The 16,670-nt window shown below is 49.1% G+C and overlaps 1 protein-coding gene across 4 annotated transcripts in view; it reads left to right on the forward strand.

Annotated features, from left to right (window-relative positions):
- Positions 1-16,463, forward strand: part of LOC144720220 (alpha-1,3-mannosyl-glycoprotein 4-beta-N-acetylglucosaminyltransferase C-like) — a 29,228-nt gene extending 12,765 nt beyond the window's left edge. For all 4 annotated transcript variants that reach the window (XM_078596741.1, XM_078596738.1, XM_078596739.1 and 1 more), the window contains 3 exons: positions 13,038-13,168; positions 14,008-14,167; positions 14,959-16,463. In XM_078596741.1, the coding sequence (XP_078452867.1) occupies positions 13,058-13,168; positions 14,008-14,167; positions 14,959-16,094 (1,407 nt within the window). In that variant the 5' untranslated portion in view covers positions 13,038-13,057 and the 3' untranslated portion in view covers positions 16,095-16,463. The remainder of the gene's footprint in view (positions 1-13,037; positions 13,169-14,007; positions 14,168-14,958) is intronic.
- Positions 16,464-16,670: the final 207 nt, after the last annotated feature.

Consider the following 16,670-nt stretch of genomic DNA (forward strand, 5'->3'; position numbering starts at 1 on the left):
TGTTACACTTGTTTAGCCAGGAAAGCGTCACTGAGTCTAAAAGTTTTTGTAGGGTCCTGCCAAGTGTTTGCAGTAGGGGGCGATGTTGTTACACCTAATCGGACGATACGAAGGGAGAGTTTGAGGCCTAATTCTAGGCTTTAGGCCTAGCTGTAGGCTTTAGGCCGCTGTGAGTTAATTTTTAATTTAAATGTTTTAATTATTTATGTAAAAGCTTTAAATGTAAATGTTTCTATTAAAAAAAAACATCAGGGAATGTAACATTGTTAAACATTAACTCCCTTTCACACACGCGGGGGTACGATACGAAGGGAGAGTTTGAGGCCTAGTTCTAGGCTTTAGGCCTAGCTGTAGGCTTTAGGCCGCTGTGAGTTAATTTTTAATTTAAATGTTTTTATTAAAAGCTATCTCAGGGAATTATAAGGGAATGTTACACTTGTTTAGCCAGGAAAGCGTCACTGAGTCTAAAGGTTTTTGTAGGGTCCTGCCAAGTGTTTGCAGTAGGGGGCGATGTTGCTACACGGACGGACGGACGGACGGACGATATAATCTATTGTAGGCTGGTTCACTTCGTTCCTACCAGTAAAAGTAAACAAATTAACACACGCAGTAAGAACGTTCTTTTGTGCAGGATAAGCATTCATGCACCTTGCAAACGCTACGTGTAAACATCAATGTGTTTGATTAACCTCACAATATATTTTCACTGCTACCTACAGTTTATCTTCTGCCAGCCTTGCTGAGGGAGACCCTTTTAACCTTTAGTTATTTTAATCCCTGGCAGATGTATTAACCTGGAAAAGTTATTAGTTTATTAATGTTATTATTTGTATGGTAAAGTATAATGGCACTTAATAGTACATGTTAAATTGTGATTATGTCTTGACACTAGCATACAATGGTCTGCTCATATGGGTGACATCGCGTTGTGCTCAGTGCAACTTTGGAAGCCAATTACATGTCAGAATCAGAATATGTATTTAAAATTGAGGAATCCGATGAGCTATAAAGCTCTTTTTCCAAGCGGAACCCCGTTTTGACTTCAGTCTGCACATACTGGCGAAACGTCGTACTCCGATTGTAAATGTTGTGTCTTGGCTCTGCAACACACCGGTGTGCTGTACTAGTGACGAATTGTCACGTTCTGTTTACGTGACAACCCTTACTAGTTGACTGTGTCGGGTGTTGGCGGGTTTAACGACGCGTATATATTTATGCGCTCTAGCCCAAAAAAACCTCTTATAGTCGAAATAATCTCGGAGTCTATCTGTATACAATATACCATGACATTGCATTGTACTATAACCCAATAGAGTACTCTAATGTAGCATAGTACAGCATTGACACGAAATAATAATAATTTAAGATCTACCCATGCAGCATTTGTCTTTTTGACTGGATTGTTTTCAAACAATTCCACATGCAATCATTTTATTTGTCCATTCGTGTAATTATTATATTTGTTGTTTAAACAAAATTTAACTTTCAGTGAGGCAAATTCAAACTGCCAAAGTGTTTTTAACATGAAACGTGATGCTTCGACCACACCACTGTCTCAAGTAGCCCCGCTCACCATACTCAGCCCCACGTGTCGGGGACTCTTGTTGTATATTCTTTGGTTCTTTCGGTGAAGTCACGTAGGTATAAAATAAAATAAATCACAACGTTTCGATCGCAACACAAGCGGTCGTCCTCAGGCGGAAAAAATCTAATCCAGCAGTGGAACTGCTGAACCAGCGAGAGAGCAGTCACAACAAGAGGTTATATATGTGGCGATGGGCAAGCAAGCGGGGTCTGAGCTGGAAAGGAATTCCATTCATGGACGTAAATACGTCAGTTGTGTTAATGGGGGAGATTAGGGAGGGAGGGATTAGGCAGGGAGATTAGCATGAATGAGCTTCCGTCGCTGCATAAGAGTATCATGCCCTCATATGCGCACAACAGCAGTGTTAATGAGAGATTAGCACCATGAGAGTGCAATCCAAAGGACGTGAACATGAGAGTGCAATCCAAAGGGCATGTGAGCATGAGAGTGCAATCCAAAGGACATGTGAGCATGAGAGGCAATCCAAAGGACATGTGAGCATGAGAGTGCAATCCAAAGGACATGTGAGCATGAGAGTGCAATCCAAAGGACATGTGAGAGATCTAAGAGAGAGGCATCTAGAGAGAGAGACACAGTCGGAAATAACAGCTGACATAGGCAGGTAGGATGGAAACATCAAAGTCAGTTAAGACTTTACCTGGTTAATGACGTTCTTCCAATGATTGCTCAGTTTGTACCCATCTTCTCGGTTGAAGTTGTGTCTGTGTTTAGTTATCTGGATGGCTTCATGAACAAATCTCTGAAGGTAGCCGATAGGTTTGCAGAGTACCTCCGTCTGGGAAAAATCTATTTTGTGTGAGCCCACAGCGTTAAAACAATGATCGGCAACACTAGAGGTATTCGTCCTACCGTGTTTCAGATCTGCCTTGTGTTCACGAACGCGGTCCGAGACATGTCGTTTCGTTTCCCCAATGTAACTGCTGCCACAACCATAACTCAGTTTGTAGACACCAGGGTATTGCATGTGTAATATCGTTGAGAACTCTTGGACGCCGGGGTTGAGGCACACGTATTTATTCCGCAACAGTTGTCACAACCGCGGACATACAACACTGGAGGGGGTATCGGCCCCCTCACCCGGCTAGCTGGGAATACACTGCTAGCTATCTCTGACCTACCTCCTAGTCCTCCACTAACGGGCTAGGGGAGGCTGTCTGGCCCGACACTGGTAAGTCGGGCTACGGTACCCGGAGTCCCAGAGCACTAGCTCTGGTTCTCGGGACCACGCCGCTGGCTCGGTCCTGCGCGGCCCTGACAAGGGCGGCGACCCAGGGGAGTCCAGGGCTCTAGCTAGACGATCTTCGGTCTTCACTGGTTTAGCTTTAACATTGTTCCCCGAGCTCTCCGGCTCATCCCCTTTTATACCAAAACCCCCCGCTGAGGGGTGGGGCCCCCGGGGGATCACAACTCCGGGCCAGCCCCCCAGGCTGCCCGGTGCGGACGTCGTTGAGAGCACCTCCCCGTGCACTCACGAAGCCCCGCCCACTGTGTTTGTTTCTCGTGTGATTCTATGTATACAGCCCCTCCGTAACACCCCTACATCACCCCCCCCCGTACAGCTCGCAGCCGTCCCGGCTGCAACAAACGACAATAAAAGTTTATTTACCCCTCGACCCCGCGTGTGCCTCATAATTTTTTTCAACAATAACGCGAACGAGAACAACAACAAGAACCAGAAAAGCAAGAAGGGAAAATAACCCGACGCACCCCACCCCCGAATAAATACGAATTCCGTAAAACCAACGTATATACAATTTGCAGGGAACCCCAGCACACACACAACACACAGTGATCACAACATACGTACAATCCAATGTGCCAGGAACACACCACCGACGCAGCACACAGTGAACATAACATGTGAAAAATATTTTTTTTTTCTTTTTGTGCATCACAAGAGTCTGCGCATTCTTGCGCGCGTTCTTGCAGCCGGCCCGTCACACGGGGCAACCCCGGATGGCGGGCCATCGGGTGGCAACTGTCCACTTCCGAGTGAGTCTCCTCTCGATGTCGCGAGACCCTCGGCATCCCCTGTAGGGGTTGTCGGGCGTGAGCCCGTCATTCCTGGTGCACCTGGGGGCGGGACAGCCGGCAACACGTCAGGCGAGAGCAGCGGAGACGGACCCTTTGAGTCGGTCGACCCCCCACATGTTTGGCCACGCGTGTGTGGAGTGGGACTTCGCACCGCAACGAAGGGTTTCAATCTGGAGGGGTGCACAATCCACCGGCGCTTCCCCCATTTGATGCGTACGCACTGAGGCCGCAAAACCTCAACCACCTCGACAGGGCCCCGCCATGGCCGCACCAGTTTAGAGGAGGTCGCGAGTGGTACCTGGGGACAGTGCAGCCATGCCTTGTCCCCCGGCTTCCACTGTAGCACGTGCGCGCGACCCAGTCTGAGCCGCTCATTAGCTTTCTGACGTAGGTCGAAATTTTGCATGGCAGCATCCCGTGCCTCTGTTAATTTCGCAAGGTTAAATTTAACATGGTCGGCCAATTTAGTTTTACCCTGCGGCGCGGGGATCTGCAGCTGGGCCCGAACAGGTGGGTCAGGTTCGCGGCCATACATGAGGAAGAAGGGGGAAAATCCCGTTGCCGCATGGGGGGCCAATCTGTATGCTGCCAGGACCCCTTGAATTTGCAGGTCCCAATCGGTCTGTGAGTCCGAAACCTGCTGTGACAACATGGACGTGATGGTTCGGTGCAGACGCTCGACCATCCCGTCAGTTTGCGGGTGATAGGGAGAGGTACGAATTTTTTTCATGCCCAGGAGCTCACAGACTTGTTGGAGCAGTTTGCTGGAAAATTTTTTGCCCTGGTCGGTCAGCAGCCGCTCCGGAGCACCTTTGTCCAGGACGTATCCCTGGACAAAGGCCTCCACGATGGCTGCTGCCGACTGGTTGGCCAGGGGCCAGGCCATAGGCCAGCGCGTAAAGTACTCCACCCCGGTCAACAAATATCTATTGCCCCTGGGGGTGGCGGGGAATGGGCCCAGAATATCCAGCGCGACAAGTTCGTTGACTCTGGAGACTCTGATAGACTGCAAAGGCGGCTTAGACTCCCGTGCTGGTGGTTTCCGTTGCGCACACTGAGGGTATGACCCCAACAGATCTGCGACATCCCTTGTCATGCCCGGTCCCCAGGTGGAGGAGGCGCTCATGAGCGGCCCACACCACCTTACCCCGTAACCCAGAAGGGACCACCAGCCGGTGTCGATGGGATTTCCTGTCCCAATTCATCAGCAGACCCGTGACCATTTCCCATGCGTCGACATCACCCCTCCCCCACCCAGCATCCCCGACGCGACGACGCAACGCGAGGAGGGAGGTATCCTCCATCTGTAGGCGCCCCCATTCAGTGACAGGCAACCCCAACAGGGAATCTCATCCCTGTTGTGCGATCGAATTCGTCATTGACGCTGCGTCGTCTGCGGCCGCCAAGACCGGAACAGATATTTCACCCGGATGCCTGCAACGACCCGACCCCAGGAGGCATGCGCATTCAGGGGTGGTTGGCATGCGCGACAGAGCGTCCGCATTGGTGTGGCGAACGCCCTTACGGTACGTGGTTTCAAAATCAAAGTCCTGGAGAACCTCCAACCATCGAGACAATTGTCCCGATGGTTGTTGAACTCGCAGGGCGTACTGTAGTGCCGCATGATCTGTACGGATGGTGAAACGCTGACCGTACAGATATGGGCGGTACTGTTGGATGAAATAGACAATTGCCAACAGTTCCCGATGGGTGACACAATATCTTTGCTCCGCTGGAGACAACACCCGACTACCGTACGCGACTACCCGTTCCACGCTGTCAACCACCTGGGAAAGCACGCCCCCAATACCTGTGTTGCTCGCATCGGTGTCGAGCACAAAGGGTTTAGAAAAATCGGGGTAAACCAAGGGAGGAGCTTTAACCAGAGCGTCCCGAAGGGAGCGGAAAGCAGCCTCCTCCTCCTGTCCCCAATGAAAGCGGACCCCCTTTGACGTCAAAGCGTGTAGGGGCTTTGCAATTGTCGCAAAATCCGCGACAAAGCGTCGGTAATACGACGCGAATCCAATGAAACTCCTGACCTCTCCCACAGAGGTGGGAGTCGGCCAGGAGCTGACGCACTGCGTTTTGGCGGGATCGGTAGCAATACCTGAGCGTCCAACGATGTGTCCCAAATAATGCACAGATTCGCGTAACAGATGACATTTTTGGGGTTTAAATTTCAAATTAGCAGCCCGCATTTTGAGGAAAACCGCCCGCAACCTCTGGAGATGCTCGTCAAATGTTCTGCTAAAGACGATAACGTCATCCAAATAAATTAAGCACGAGTCCCATTGCAATCCAGCCAAAACCAATTCCATCAATCGCTGGAAAGTCGCCGGCGCCGAGTGGAGTCCCATCGGCAACCGGTTGAATTGGAAGACACCGTGCGGTGTACGGAATGCAGTTTTAGGCTTAGAATCATTGTCCAGAGGAAGCTGCCAGAATCCCGAAAGCAAATCCAATGTGGAGAAGAATCGCGCTCCCGCCAAGGCGTCCAGCGATTCGTCAATCCGTGGGAGCGGGTATGCGTTGGCAACAGAAATTTTGTTGAGGCGGCGAAAATTGACGCAAAACCGCAACGAGCCATCCTGTTTCTTAACCAGGACGATCGGCTCTCCCCACGGGCTGGTAGAGGGAGAAATGATGTCGGCGGCTAACATGTCATCAACAGCCGATTTGACATGGTCCTTTTCGGCGGGACTTAACCGAAAAGGATTTTGGCGTATTGGCGCGCTGTCACCTGTATCAATATGGTGACGCAGCAGATGGGTACAGCCCAAATCGAATCTGTTCTGACTGAAAACGTCGGAAAATTCACGCAGCAGTGTCCTAAGCTTTTGATGCTCTAAATCCGACAGGTCCGTCGATCCCGCACAAAGCGCCTCGAGCCACCCTTTATTGGTGTCCGAATGTGGATGCGGCAGAGGGACAGTGCCTACGTGATTCGCGACAGGTTCCTCACAGGGCACCGGCGTTGCGTGAGCAAGCACGGTCCCTTGAGGAACCACCACTGTCTGCGACCCCACATTGAGGACCGCGATGAAAGGGTCCCCGTCCCATTTTACGATGGTCTGGGCCGGAATTAAATGAGGTCCGCTAACCCCGGCCCTAGATGGCCCCAGCAGAATTCCCTGGTCCCCAATGCCTTTAGCGAAGGGCCGACGAAGTTTGAGAGGCACCAACATTTGTGCCCCCGGCGGTACGCGAACCGTTTTAACAACGACCGCCGGTACCGTCGCGAATGCCGTCCGAGCCGCAGTAGGGGACGGCAGAAACGCCATGCGTCGTCCCGACGGGAGCTCAATGCAGTCCTGGTCTATTAAAATACGAATCGGCATTTTGCCCAAGAAGTCCGTCCCCAGCAGGCACGGAACCGCCAGCGAGGAGGAAACAAAAATCGGGCCGGACAATTTGATATCACCGATACAAATTTGTGCTCGAATCTGTCCAATGATGCCAAGTGAGCCCCCGTTAGCAGCATAGAATGGGACGTTAACCGGCAGTAAAGGACGGCTCTGGACAGGGAGAATATTGTAAATTAGTTCCGAAATGATGGTCGCCGATGCTCCTGTATCGACCAGGATGCGCACCTCAACCCTGTCAATGTGCCCCACCACGGCTGACGACCCCGACGATGCAGCCACAACGCGATGGGCCAACACGGACCACTGCCTGGGTTCGATCTGAGTCCCCATAGTGGTGCGTGTTGGCGCGATGGTGCGCAATGTCGGCCCCCCGTTCGTTGCGGTGTGCGAGTGTGTGACGGGTGTTTGCGTGGGCCAAACATGAGGGGTGCCGCGACTCGCCGGGTTATGTTGATGGAGCTTGGGAGGAGGGCCGGCGTCCTGTCGAGGCGACATGGCCCCGGATGCCGCAGTTGTAACAGCGCGGGAGCGCAGGCGGCGATGACGGATGGTCGGAGCGGCTCGATCCATCCCGGCTCGCCCGTACTCCCACCCTCTGCTGCAGTCGATGGTCGATGGCACAAACTTCCTCCGCCGGGAGGGTGGCTGCAGCCACCGTACGCCCGGCCGCTGCCCTGCTGGCCTTCCGTCGCTGCGACAGCAGGTTGGCGTGGAGGAGCCGCGCAGCCTGGAGGGAACCCATTTCTGTGTCCTCCTGTGCAACGACGGCGATGTCCAGGTCGTCCGCCAGCAGGAGGATCTTTTCCGTTACCATCGCGTCCACACATTCGTCGTCCATTCGTGGGAAGGCCGTCTTCGCCAGCGCCAGGAGACTCGTACGGTACGCCAGGGGCGACTCCTTTGCACCCCGCTGGCGATCATAAAAGAGCTGCCTGCATTCCGACGATGGTCCGTAGACCGCAGCCAGCAACTGCAGCACCATCTGTAGCGTGGAGCGTTTGTCCTTCAGCGCCGATGTAAAAGCGGCGAGGGCGTCGCTGTCGAGGAGCGCCGGCAGCGCGCAGAGAGCCTCGGCATCCGACCACTGCGCCATTTCCTGGTGCGCAAGGAAGCGCCGCTGGAAGCCGCCCCAGTCGCCCTCCTCGCCCACAAACTCTTTGAGTGGAGGTAGCCGTTGGTGCAGCGCAGCGGCCGCCGTGGAAGCTCGCACTCCGCTGTTCCCGTTACTCGGCTGGGCTTCGGCGCGAACGACGGATGGCATCGCCGGTCGCACCAGTGGTGACGCTCTGTCCGCTGGTGATGACGCGGCAGCCCCTGTGAGGCCGATGTCGGACCCGAGGTGCAGGCCGGCCATGCCCTCAGCAGCTGCTGCGGCGATGGCGGGAGATTCAAAGTTGGGCTCCGTTGAAATGGCGGGAAGGCGCACCGGTCGTCGGCTGTCCTCGCCCCGTGGCGGTCCACCAGCCCCCAGCTGTGTGATGTGTTCGAGCGTGGCGGCAGCAGCGTACAGCAGCTCCGCCAGTCTCGCGTGAGCCAGCCTCAGTCCTTCTGTTGACGGCTCCCCTTCATCCCGATGCTGCGGTAAGGATGCGTCCGGCCCCGGCTGCTCGATGCCTTCTTCAGCCGTCTCGGGCTCCACAATTTCAGCGGTGTCCTCCGCCTCCGGTACCCCGGCTCGAGCTGTCCGGCGCGTGTCCATGTTCGTGGTCGTTCACTTCTGTCACCAGATGTAATATCGTTGAGAACTCTTGGACGCCGGGGTTGAGGCACACGTATTTATTCCGCAACAGTTGTCACAACCGCGGACATACAACACTGGAGGGGGTATCGCCCCCCTCACCCGGCTAGCTGGGAATACACTGCTAGCTATCTCTGACCTGCCTCCTAGTCCTCCACTAATGGGCTAGGGGAGGCTGTCTGGCCCGACACTGGTAAGTCGGGCTACGGTACCCGGAGTCCCAGAGCACTAGCTCTGGTTCTCGGGACCACGCCGCTGGCTCGGTCCTGCGCGGCCCTGACAAGGGCGGCGACCCAGGGGAGTCCAGGGCTCTAGCTAGACGATCTTCGGTCTTCACTGGTTTAGCTTTAACATTGTTCCCCGAGCTCTCCGGCTCATCCCCTTTTATACCAAAACCCCCCGCTGAGGGGTGGGGCCCCCGGGGGATCACAACTCCGGGCCAGCCCCCCAGGCTGCCCGGTGCGGACGTCGTTGAGAGCACCTCCCCGTGCACTCACGAAGCACCGCCCACTGTGTTTGTTTCCCGTGTGATCCTATGTATACAGCCCCTCCGTAACACCCCTACACATGTCAGGAATCACATCCTTTACAGATGGGATTAAATCACGGATTTTGTGTACTGTGTTGAAACGAACTTGGATCTTGTGTTTGTTTAAGATTTTGGAAATCTTTTTGGTAACCCCTGCTATGTATGGTAAAGTGATGGTTTTGGTTGGATCCTCAGAAGGTTGTCTCCCCATGGCTGGGGAGGCAGCTTTGCGGATTGTACGGTCCAAGTATCTGTTCATCCTAAGGGCTTGGTGTACGTGCTCCAACTCACTAGCTAGGTGGTGGTAGTCGGAGATGCAACGGGCCCTATGGTGTAGCGTTTTGATGAGGGAATTCTTCTGGACTGGATGGTGGTGGGAGTCAGGCTTTATATAGGCATCCGTGTGAGTGGCTTTCCTGTAGACCGAATGTCCCAACGAGCCATCAGGTCTCTTCTCGACCAAAACATCCAAGAACGGTAGCTTGCCATCCTTTTCCACTTCCATGATGCATTTGATAGACGGGTGTATGGAATTGATGTGGTTGAGAAATTCGTTCAGTGCTTGATGCATTTGATAGACGGGTGTATGGAATTGATGTGGTTGAGAAATTGGTTCAGTGCAGGCCATGTGGCCAGATGACGAACGTGTCATGTACGTATCTCTTCCACAAGGAAGGACGTAGGGTGGATGTCTGGATGGCATCTGTCTCAAATTTCTCCATGAAAACATTCGCTACCACTGGCGATAAGGGAGAACCTATGGGGTGCCTTCAAGATTGACTCTTGTTGTGTAGCTGGGTCTTAATAACACTGGTCAACAGAAAGAAAAAAAATTCTGGCCTGGACTTTTGCAGCTGTTTTAGACTAATTTCAGGGTGCTGATTCCAAATCTGGTCTCAGGTTTGCTCCATTACATCTATGCTATCGGCATACCATATTTTCATTGATTTTACCCGAAATTAACTCTGTCACTTATGATTGCAAGTTGTTGCGAGTCAGTGACTGTTTTAGTGTTAAAATATGGTGCTGTATTTTTAGGATAGTGTGTTTATAATATCATTTTATGTAGATATCCACATTTATTTAATATTTTAATTCTGCCGTTTTTATTGAAAATGCAATATTTCATATCTCAAAAACCTGATGTGATAAACAAAAACTGATGCCAGATTTGGAATCAGCACCCCAAAATTACCTTACAAACGTTGGAATACCTTATGCCAGAAAAAGTGTGTTGACCAGTGCAATCAATTAAATACAATATTTATACTTGCTCTCGAGAGGTTTGTTATTTATCGATTGTACGAACTTGCGTCCCAAGGTTGAAATATATATTTCCAGCAGGATATAGATTTAGAACGGAGTAGTAATATATTGATTAGTAAAACTGCACAAGACACCGAAAGTCCATTAAAAGCCAGGGGTTGGCAACCAAAATAAGATAAAAATTCGAATTCGGTACAAAACTCATTATTGCAAGAGCCACAATGCATGTGAATACATATGTAGTGGATTCAACTGAGTCGCAGACTTACTCTTTGGAGGCAACACATTTATTTACACCAACACATAACACAAAGGGGTTACTGCCCCTTTACCAGGTAACCTATGGTGGTGAACCACCAGGCTAACTACACTGGTTACTGGGAGTAGCTACAACGGACAGGACCCTGGCTGGAGTCCTCATCCACGTGTTGTTGACTTCTTCTTGGATGTAGAAGGTAGATCGTGATTCTTCAGATGACGACAACAACGCTGAACCCTGGCCCCTGTGCGGCCCCCGGTTTATATGCTCCTGGGATGTGGCTGGCCCTGCCCTTGGCCACGACCACCTTCAAGAAACCTCGACCCTTCCCGTAGGATCTCACCCTGACACGTGACCACCCCCAAGCCCCCACCTGGGGCCCTTGTGTAGATCTTGCTGGTCACGTGTCTTCCAGGGTCAACCAGAGTGCCATGGCCTAGGGTAACCTCATCCCATGGCTGACACTCCCACACTCCCTCCTGTATGAGTCAGCACTGCACGCCACGCGTGGTGCCACTACGCTATCCCAGCGCTCACTAGGGTTGGTACTACACCCACCTACGGGGTGTCCGCGATGACAATGCATCGCACGCCATGCCTCGCTAGAGCCGGCATTGCTCAGTGACATTCACGATGTCGCTATATACGTGATGTCCGCAATGTGAGTACATCGCACGCCGTGCCCCTCTAGGGCCGGCACCACACAGTGACATCCGTGATGTCACTACACATGCACATTACGTCACGAAGCAGTGATTGCCTACCCCTGTTCTAATTTAGTGATTTTACGTCAAAATATCAAGCAGTATTTCAGATTAATGTTCAATGCTACTTTCTCCAATTTAACAACATAAACAAAAAGCTGGCTGGCAGATGTAAACGTACACAACAAACATATAGGACATATCGGTGTTAGAATTTGTATGAAGTGGTGGTTGAAGAGCTCCAACATGCCCCCCAGTGAAATGGTTAATTGAAAGATGGAAAACTATTCAATTATTGATCAACTCTGGTCCCAAAAGAAGGCCTTTGTACTCTTTGGTTCTTTCGGTAAAGTCATGTAGGTGAAAAAAATGAAAATAACTTCACCGAAAGAACCAAAGAGCATGGATCCTTGCAGTCACGAAAACTTCAAATCTAGAATTAAGGCCTTTGTAATGATTATTTTTCACTCATGATCACGTCCCTTTATTAGCCACATTGTCCCCCACCTTTCTCTCATCCGTGGCCTCACTTCTGCCACTGGTCACAACAGCTGCATTCCATACTAATACATAAAATAACTCGCATCAATAGTGTGTTTCACAGGAGTTAAGTCTTAGATCTCACTGCAAAATGGCTTTTAAAATGTTAGTCGCATACTGCAAGTTATAATACAATATTCCTTAATTATTCACGAGGATTATGTTCCAGAGATGCTTGTGAATATCAAATTTCGTGGATGATATTGTCCTACGAAACCCTTTTTTTTACGAACTACATTAAATAGATACATAAGCTATTAAATACGTGCAAATTATTATAACACGAAAGAAATGGTAAACACAAATAAACATGATATATACATAAATATGAAAGTATCTCATTACTTTATCTTACAACTTTATCTCTCATCACTTTATTTCCCTCGCAGATGGCCAAAGTTGTGGTTAGCAAGTTCATGAATTACGAGGGAATACTTTACGAGGGAATACTTTACTATATTTTAACCTTTACTCCCTTATAACCTGTTGCAACCTAATTGTAACTCAACAATTGGTCTGAATGGAAAACGGAAGTTTCTTGAGTAAGTACATTCATAAATGGGTAACTCTTATGACCTACGTAATAACCAAGGGCTGGAACGAGGCACGAGCTGGCATGGACCCTGAACCATCCATATCCCTCGGCCCCCCAAGTTCATAACAACGACTTTACAGGCCCTACCTCTGAGGGGAGTTGGTGTGTTCAGAGCGATGTGATTTTCTCAAAAGTCTATTTAATGTCACAGTAAATATAGAATAGAGCTGATTGCAATCTACGCACATTCCAACTATATTTATAATGGATTATAGCCATGAAATGTTGTACTTGTAAGTTGCCATAAAAAATTTACTTTCCTACTTTAACCTACTATTTGGAGCCAAATACAGGTTGAAGGTTAAAGCATCCTTTTTCTGAAAATGGTAAAATTATTTATCATGTCCATAATCGTAAATGGATGCACGTGTTGAGGATTGCACATATTGCACATCTGGCAGACTGCAGGTCTGCAAGGAGCATGAGGCTGCAATGGAAATGCGGCCGCGTGCTGCTCCTCTTCACCATCGTCGTCAGCCTCGTGCTCTTAATGGCGTTCGTGCTGTCCTGGGAACAGCCATACAAGACGGCGGTATGTTCATGAAATGGTGAAAGCATTCATACTTAGTCCGAAAACAATGAGGAGTCTCACATGGTGCTCATGAATACTATATTGTGTTCCCGACCCAAGCACACAAGTGCTTTCACTGGGGAGATCTGCTCTCGAGAACCTACTTTTTCCACACTGGCCAGGCATCATGGAAGAGATGGGCACATACCAACACTTTACCCTACCACACGTGACTTGCAGATTATGGTGTACCCGTTGAAATTTCTGGGTAAACGGTGGCAGTGGAAATTAAGAACTTAACCCTTTAACTGCCAATTGTTTTGAGGATGGAGACCTTTGGAAGAAAAGCTGCCCAGCAGCCTCCACTGTGGCTTGCAACGCCGAGTGGAGTGCTAGCATATAGTGGGGTGGCTGATAACGGGTGAGTAAGACGTGTGCAGTGTAGTAGTTGGTGCACTGCGATGTGATCCCAGTAACCCAGTATGATGCCGGCCCAATGATAACATCAGTGGCAAATAGATATGCAAATCTGTCCAGGCCCTCCACTAGGTCAACTTTCCATTAAATAAGTGCCTGGTGTGGGTGTGTGAACACTACCATTGGAGACAGGTGCCACCTGCAAATCCAGTTACTATGTGTGGTGAAGCATATTCAGTATTTGTTGCCTTTCTGCTTGAGTAGAGTACCTCCCTACTGGTTACTGGGCTTAATTAGAGCACTGATACATCGGTTTCATCTGTCCACGCACATCGTGATAACATTTTTCCGGCTGCAAAGACGGGCATTTGCAGTTGTTGTTGAGCGTTCGGATAAATTGTTATTCCCAGTTTTGTATTCACTATGAATTGTTTGTGATTTAGAGACACATCAACTCGCCAGTGATTACGCAAGAACTGCTGGACATCATCTCTGAAGCTTCACATCCTCACGAGGGCAAAGCCACTTCTCGAATACTGATGTTTAATACCACAAGGCTCCAATTCAGCAACATCACAGAGGACATCTTGACAACAGAAAAGAGTTGAGTTCCATATATTTTTTATTTGTAATTGCTTTGTTTTGACATTTTATTTCCCCATTTGCTAATACATTCAATTACTGATGGCAATTTATCTTTGTGGCTTGGTTGGACTCTTTGGGTAAGTGCTGTATAGTGACATCTCTAATGTCTAGTAACGAATTACATTTCACCATGAAATTGTGATGGATTTTAACAATTAAACAAATACACCTACCCACCTCTGTTATTTGTTGTAATACTCTAAAACAACAGAAGTTTGAATACTGGATGATCACTTGGATAGCTTTATTGCCTGACATTGCAGATGACTTCTGACCATAAATTCAAGGTACCAAATTGCATTATTTTAACAAGGCAAGCCATTGAAATATTGTTTGTTACATTTAAAAATAAATGTATTCTATGAACATTTAGATGCAGCTGTCAGCTGATGGATTCCAAGTGATCGTGTTATTAGCATTCTAAATAGACCCCTTCAACCATTTATCTGCACTGTGGCAGATCGCTCAGCTTAAGGCAGAGGCTGTGAGTTCCAAACCCAGTCACAGGGAGAAAATTAAGGTCATCTTTCCTCCAGGGTTGGTAAAATGGATACGACTTTGGAGGAAGTCTACAGTGGCTATTTTTAAGAGATTCGTCCCCGGCATAACAGAGCAGAACCACTCCATGTTTGACTAGAGAGATTCTGTTTTTACATGTTTTAAACTACAAAGTAGTATATAAAATTCAACCTCAAACACACACGTGCCACATTTTCAATGAGTAAGTGCCTGTGCTTTTTTTCTTTCAGAGTTCCTTGCGATTGGCCTTTGTTCTGTTAACCGGAAACATGAGCCATACTTGATAGACACCCTGAGGTCCATATTTGAGCAGTCAAGCTCAACGGAACTTCAGCAGATGGTAGTAGTGGTGCACTTGTGCGACTTTAACATGGCGTGGTGCGAGATGACGGCACGTATAATTACGAAAATGTTCCCGAACCATGTGCTAGCCAAGCGACTTCTATTGATCCATGCACCGGAGGAGATCTACCCCTCCCTTGAGGGCCTCAAGGCCAACTACAATGACCCTCCGGATCGAGTGCGCTTCCGCTCCAAGCAGAACCTTGATTACTCATTCATAATTGGCTTCTGTGCCAGCCTTGCTGACTACTACCTCATGCTGGAAGATGATCTGAAATGTGCAAAGAATTTTTTGACCACAATTCAGAAGGCCATTGCTTCACGACAAAAGAAATATTGGGTGACGTTAGAATTCTCCAAACTGGGCTACATTGGCAAGCTCTACCATGGTAATGACCTCCCCACCCTTGCTCAATTTCTGTTCCTGTTCTACCAGGAGATGCCGTGCGATTGGCTTCTGACGCACTTCCGTGTTATTCTAACACAAAACAATCCCATAAATTTCAAGCCGGCGTTATTTCAGCACATGGGCCTCTACTCATCCTTCAAAGGCACTCGGAATGAATTGAAGGACGGCGATTTCCAGGAGAGTACCGCAAATGTGGCCGATAACCCTGCCGCCACCTTTCACACAAACATCAAGGTGTTCGAAGACTACCGGCCGGAGAAAGCCTACAGCACTGAAAGTGGCTACTTCTGGGGAAAGACGCCCGTTGCAGGAGATTACTTCACGTTGAAATTTATGGAGCCTCAGAACATCGATGTGATCGAAGTTCTGACAAGTTCATTTGAAAGAAAAAATGACGGTCTGAAAGCTGGCTTGTTACAAGTTGGAACTAATGTCGACAAACAATCGTGTTTTTCTTTTATCACACTCGGACATTTTGTACATGGTGAATTTAGAGAAAAAAATATCAGCACATTTGTGCCATTTAAAATTGGCTGTATTCGTATAAATGTGACTATGACCCAAACAGAATGGCTTATTATTAGGAGTATCAGCATTTGGGTTGTTCACAAGTAAAGAACAATAGTGGGCACACTGAAACGTACTCCCACCAAGTGGCTTCCTGTTTTGGCCAACATTGGGCCAGCAAACTTCCACAGGGATGCTGTGATATCAAGCCAAGTGGGACAAAATCCAAGAAAGCATTGTCCTCCCATTACACCAAGAGCTGCTCGACCCTCCACAAACTCGTCCGAGATCCTGGAAACCAATCTGGGATTGCGCGAGACAATTGGATATTGGACGGAACGGGATCAACTGAAGGCCGCTGGCGAATGCTGTGGAGTTTTACTGAAGTTCCTAACAATAGCCTCAACGAGGGCACCACCACTGCTCCGCACGGCTTTGATCTACCAAGAAAACTGTGGTGGCTTCATCAACCACTTCAGAACAAATTTCGATTTAAAGCTTTCGTGACTGCAGGGATTCATCTTCTTGGTTCTTTCGGTAAAGTCACGTAGAAGGGAAGTAACGTAGAAGGGAAGTAATAAATGTTTTATTTTTATTATTTTATTACTTCCCTTCTACGTGACTTTACCGAAAGAACCAAGAAGACACTTCAGAACAGTGACTGCGCACACCTCTTCCTCAAGT

Source organism: Lampetra planeri, chromosome 8 (assembly GCF_965212315.1).
Source record: "Lampetra planeri chromosome 8, kcLamPlan1.2.h2, whole genome shotgun sequence".
Taxonomy (NCBI): Eukaryota; Metazoa; Chordata; class Hyperoartia; order Petromyzontiformes; family Petromyzontidae; genus Lampetra; species Lampetra planeri.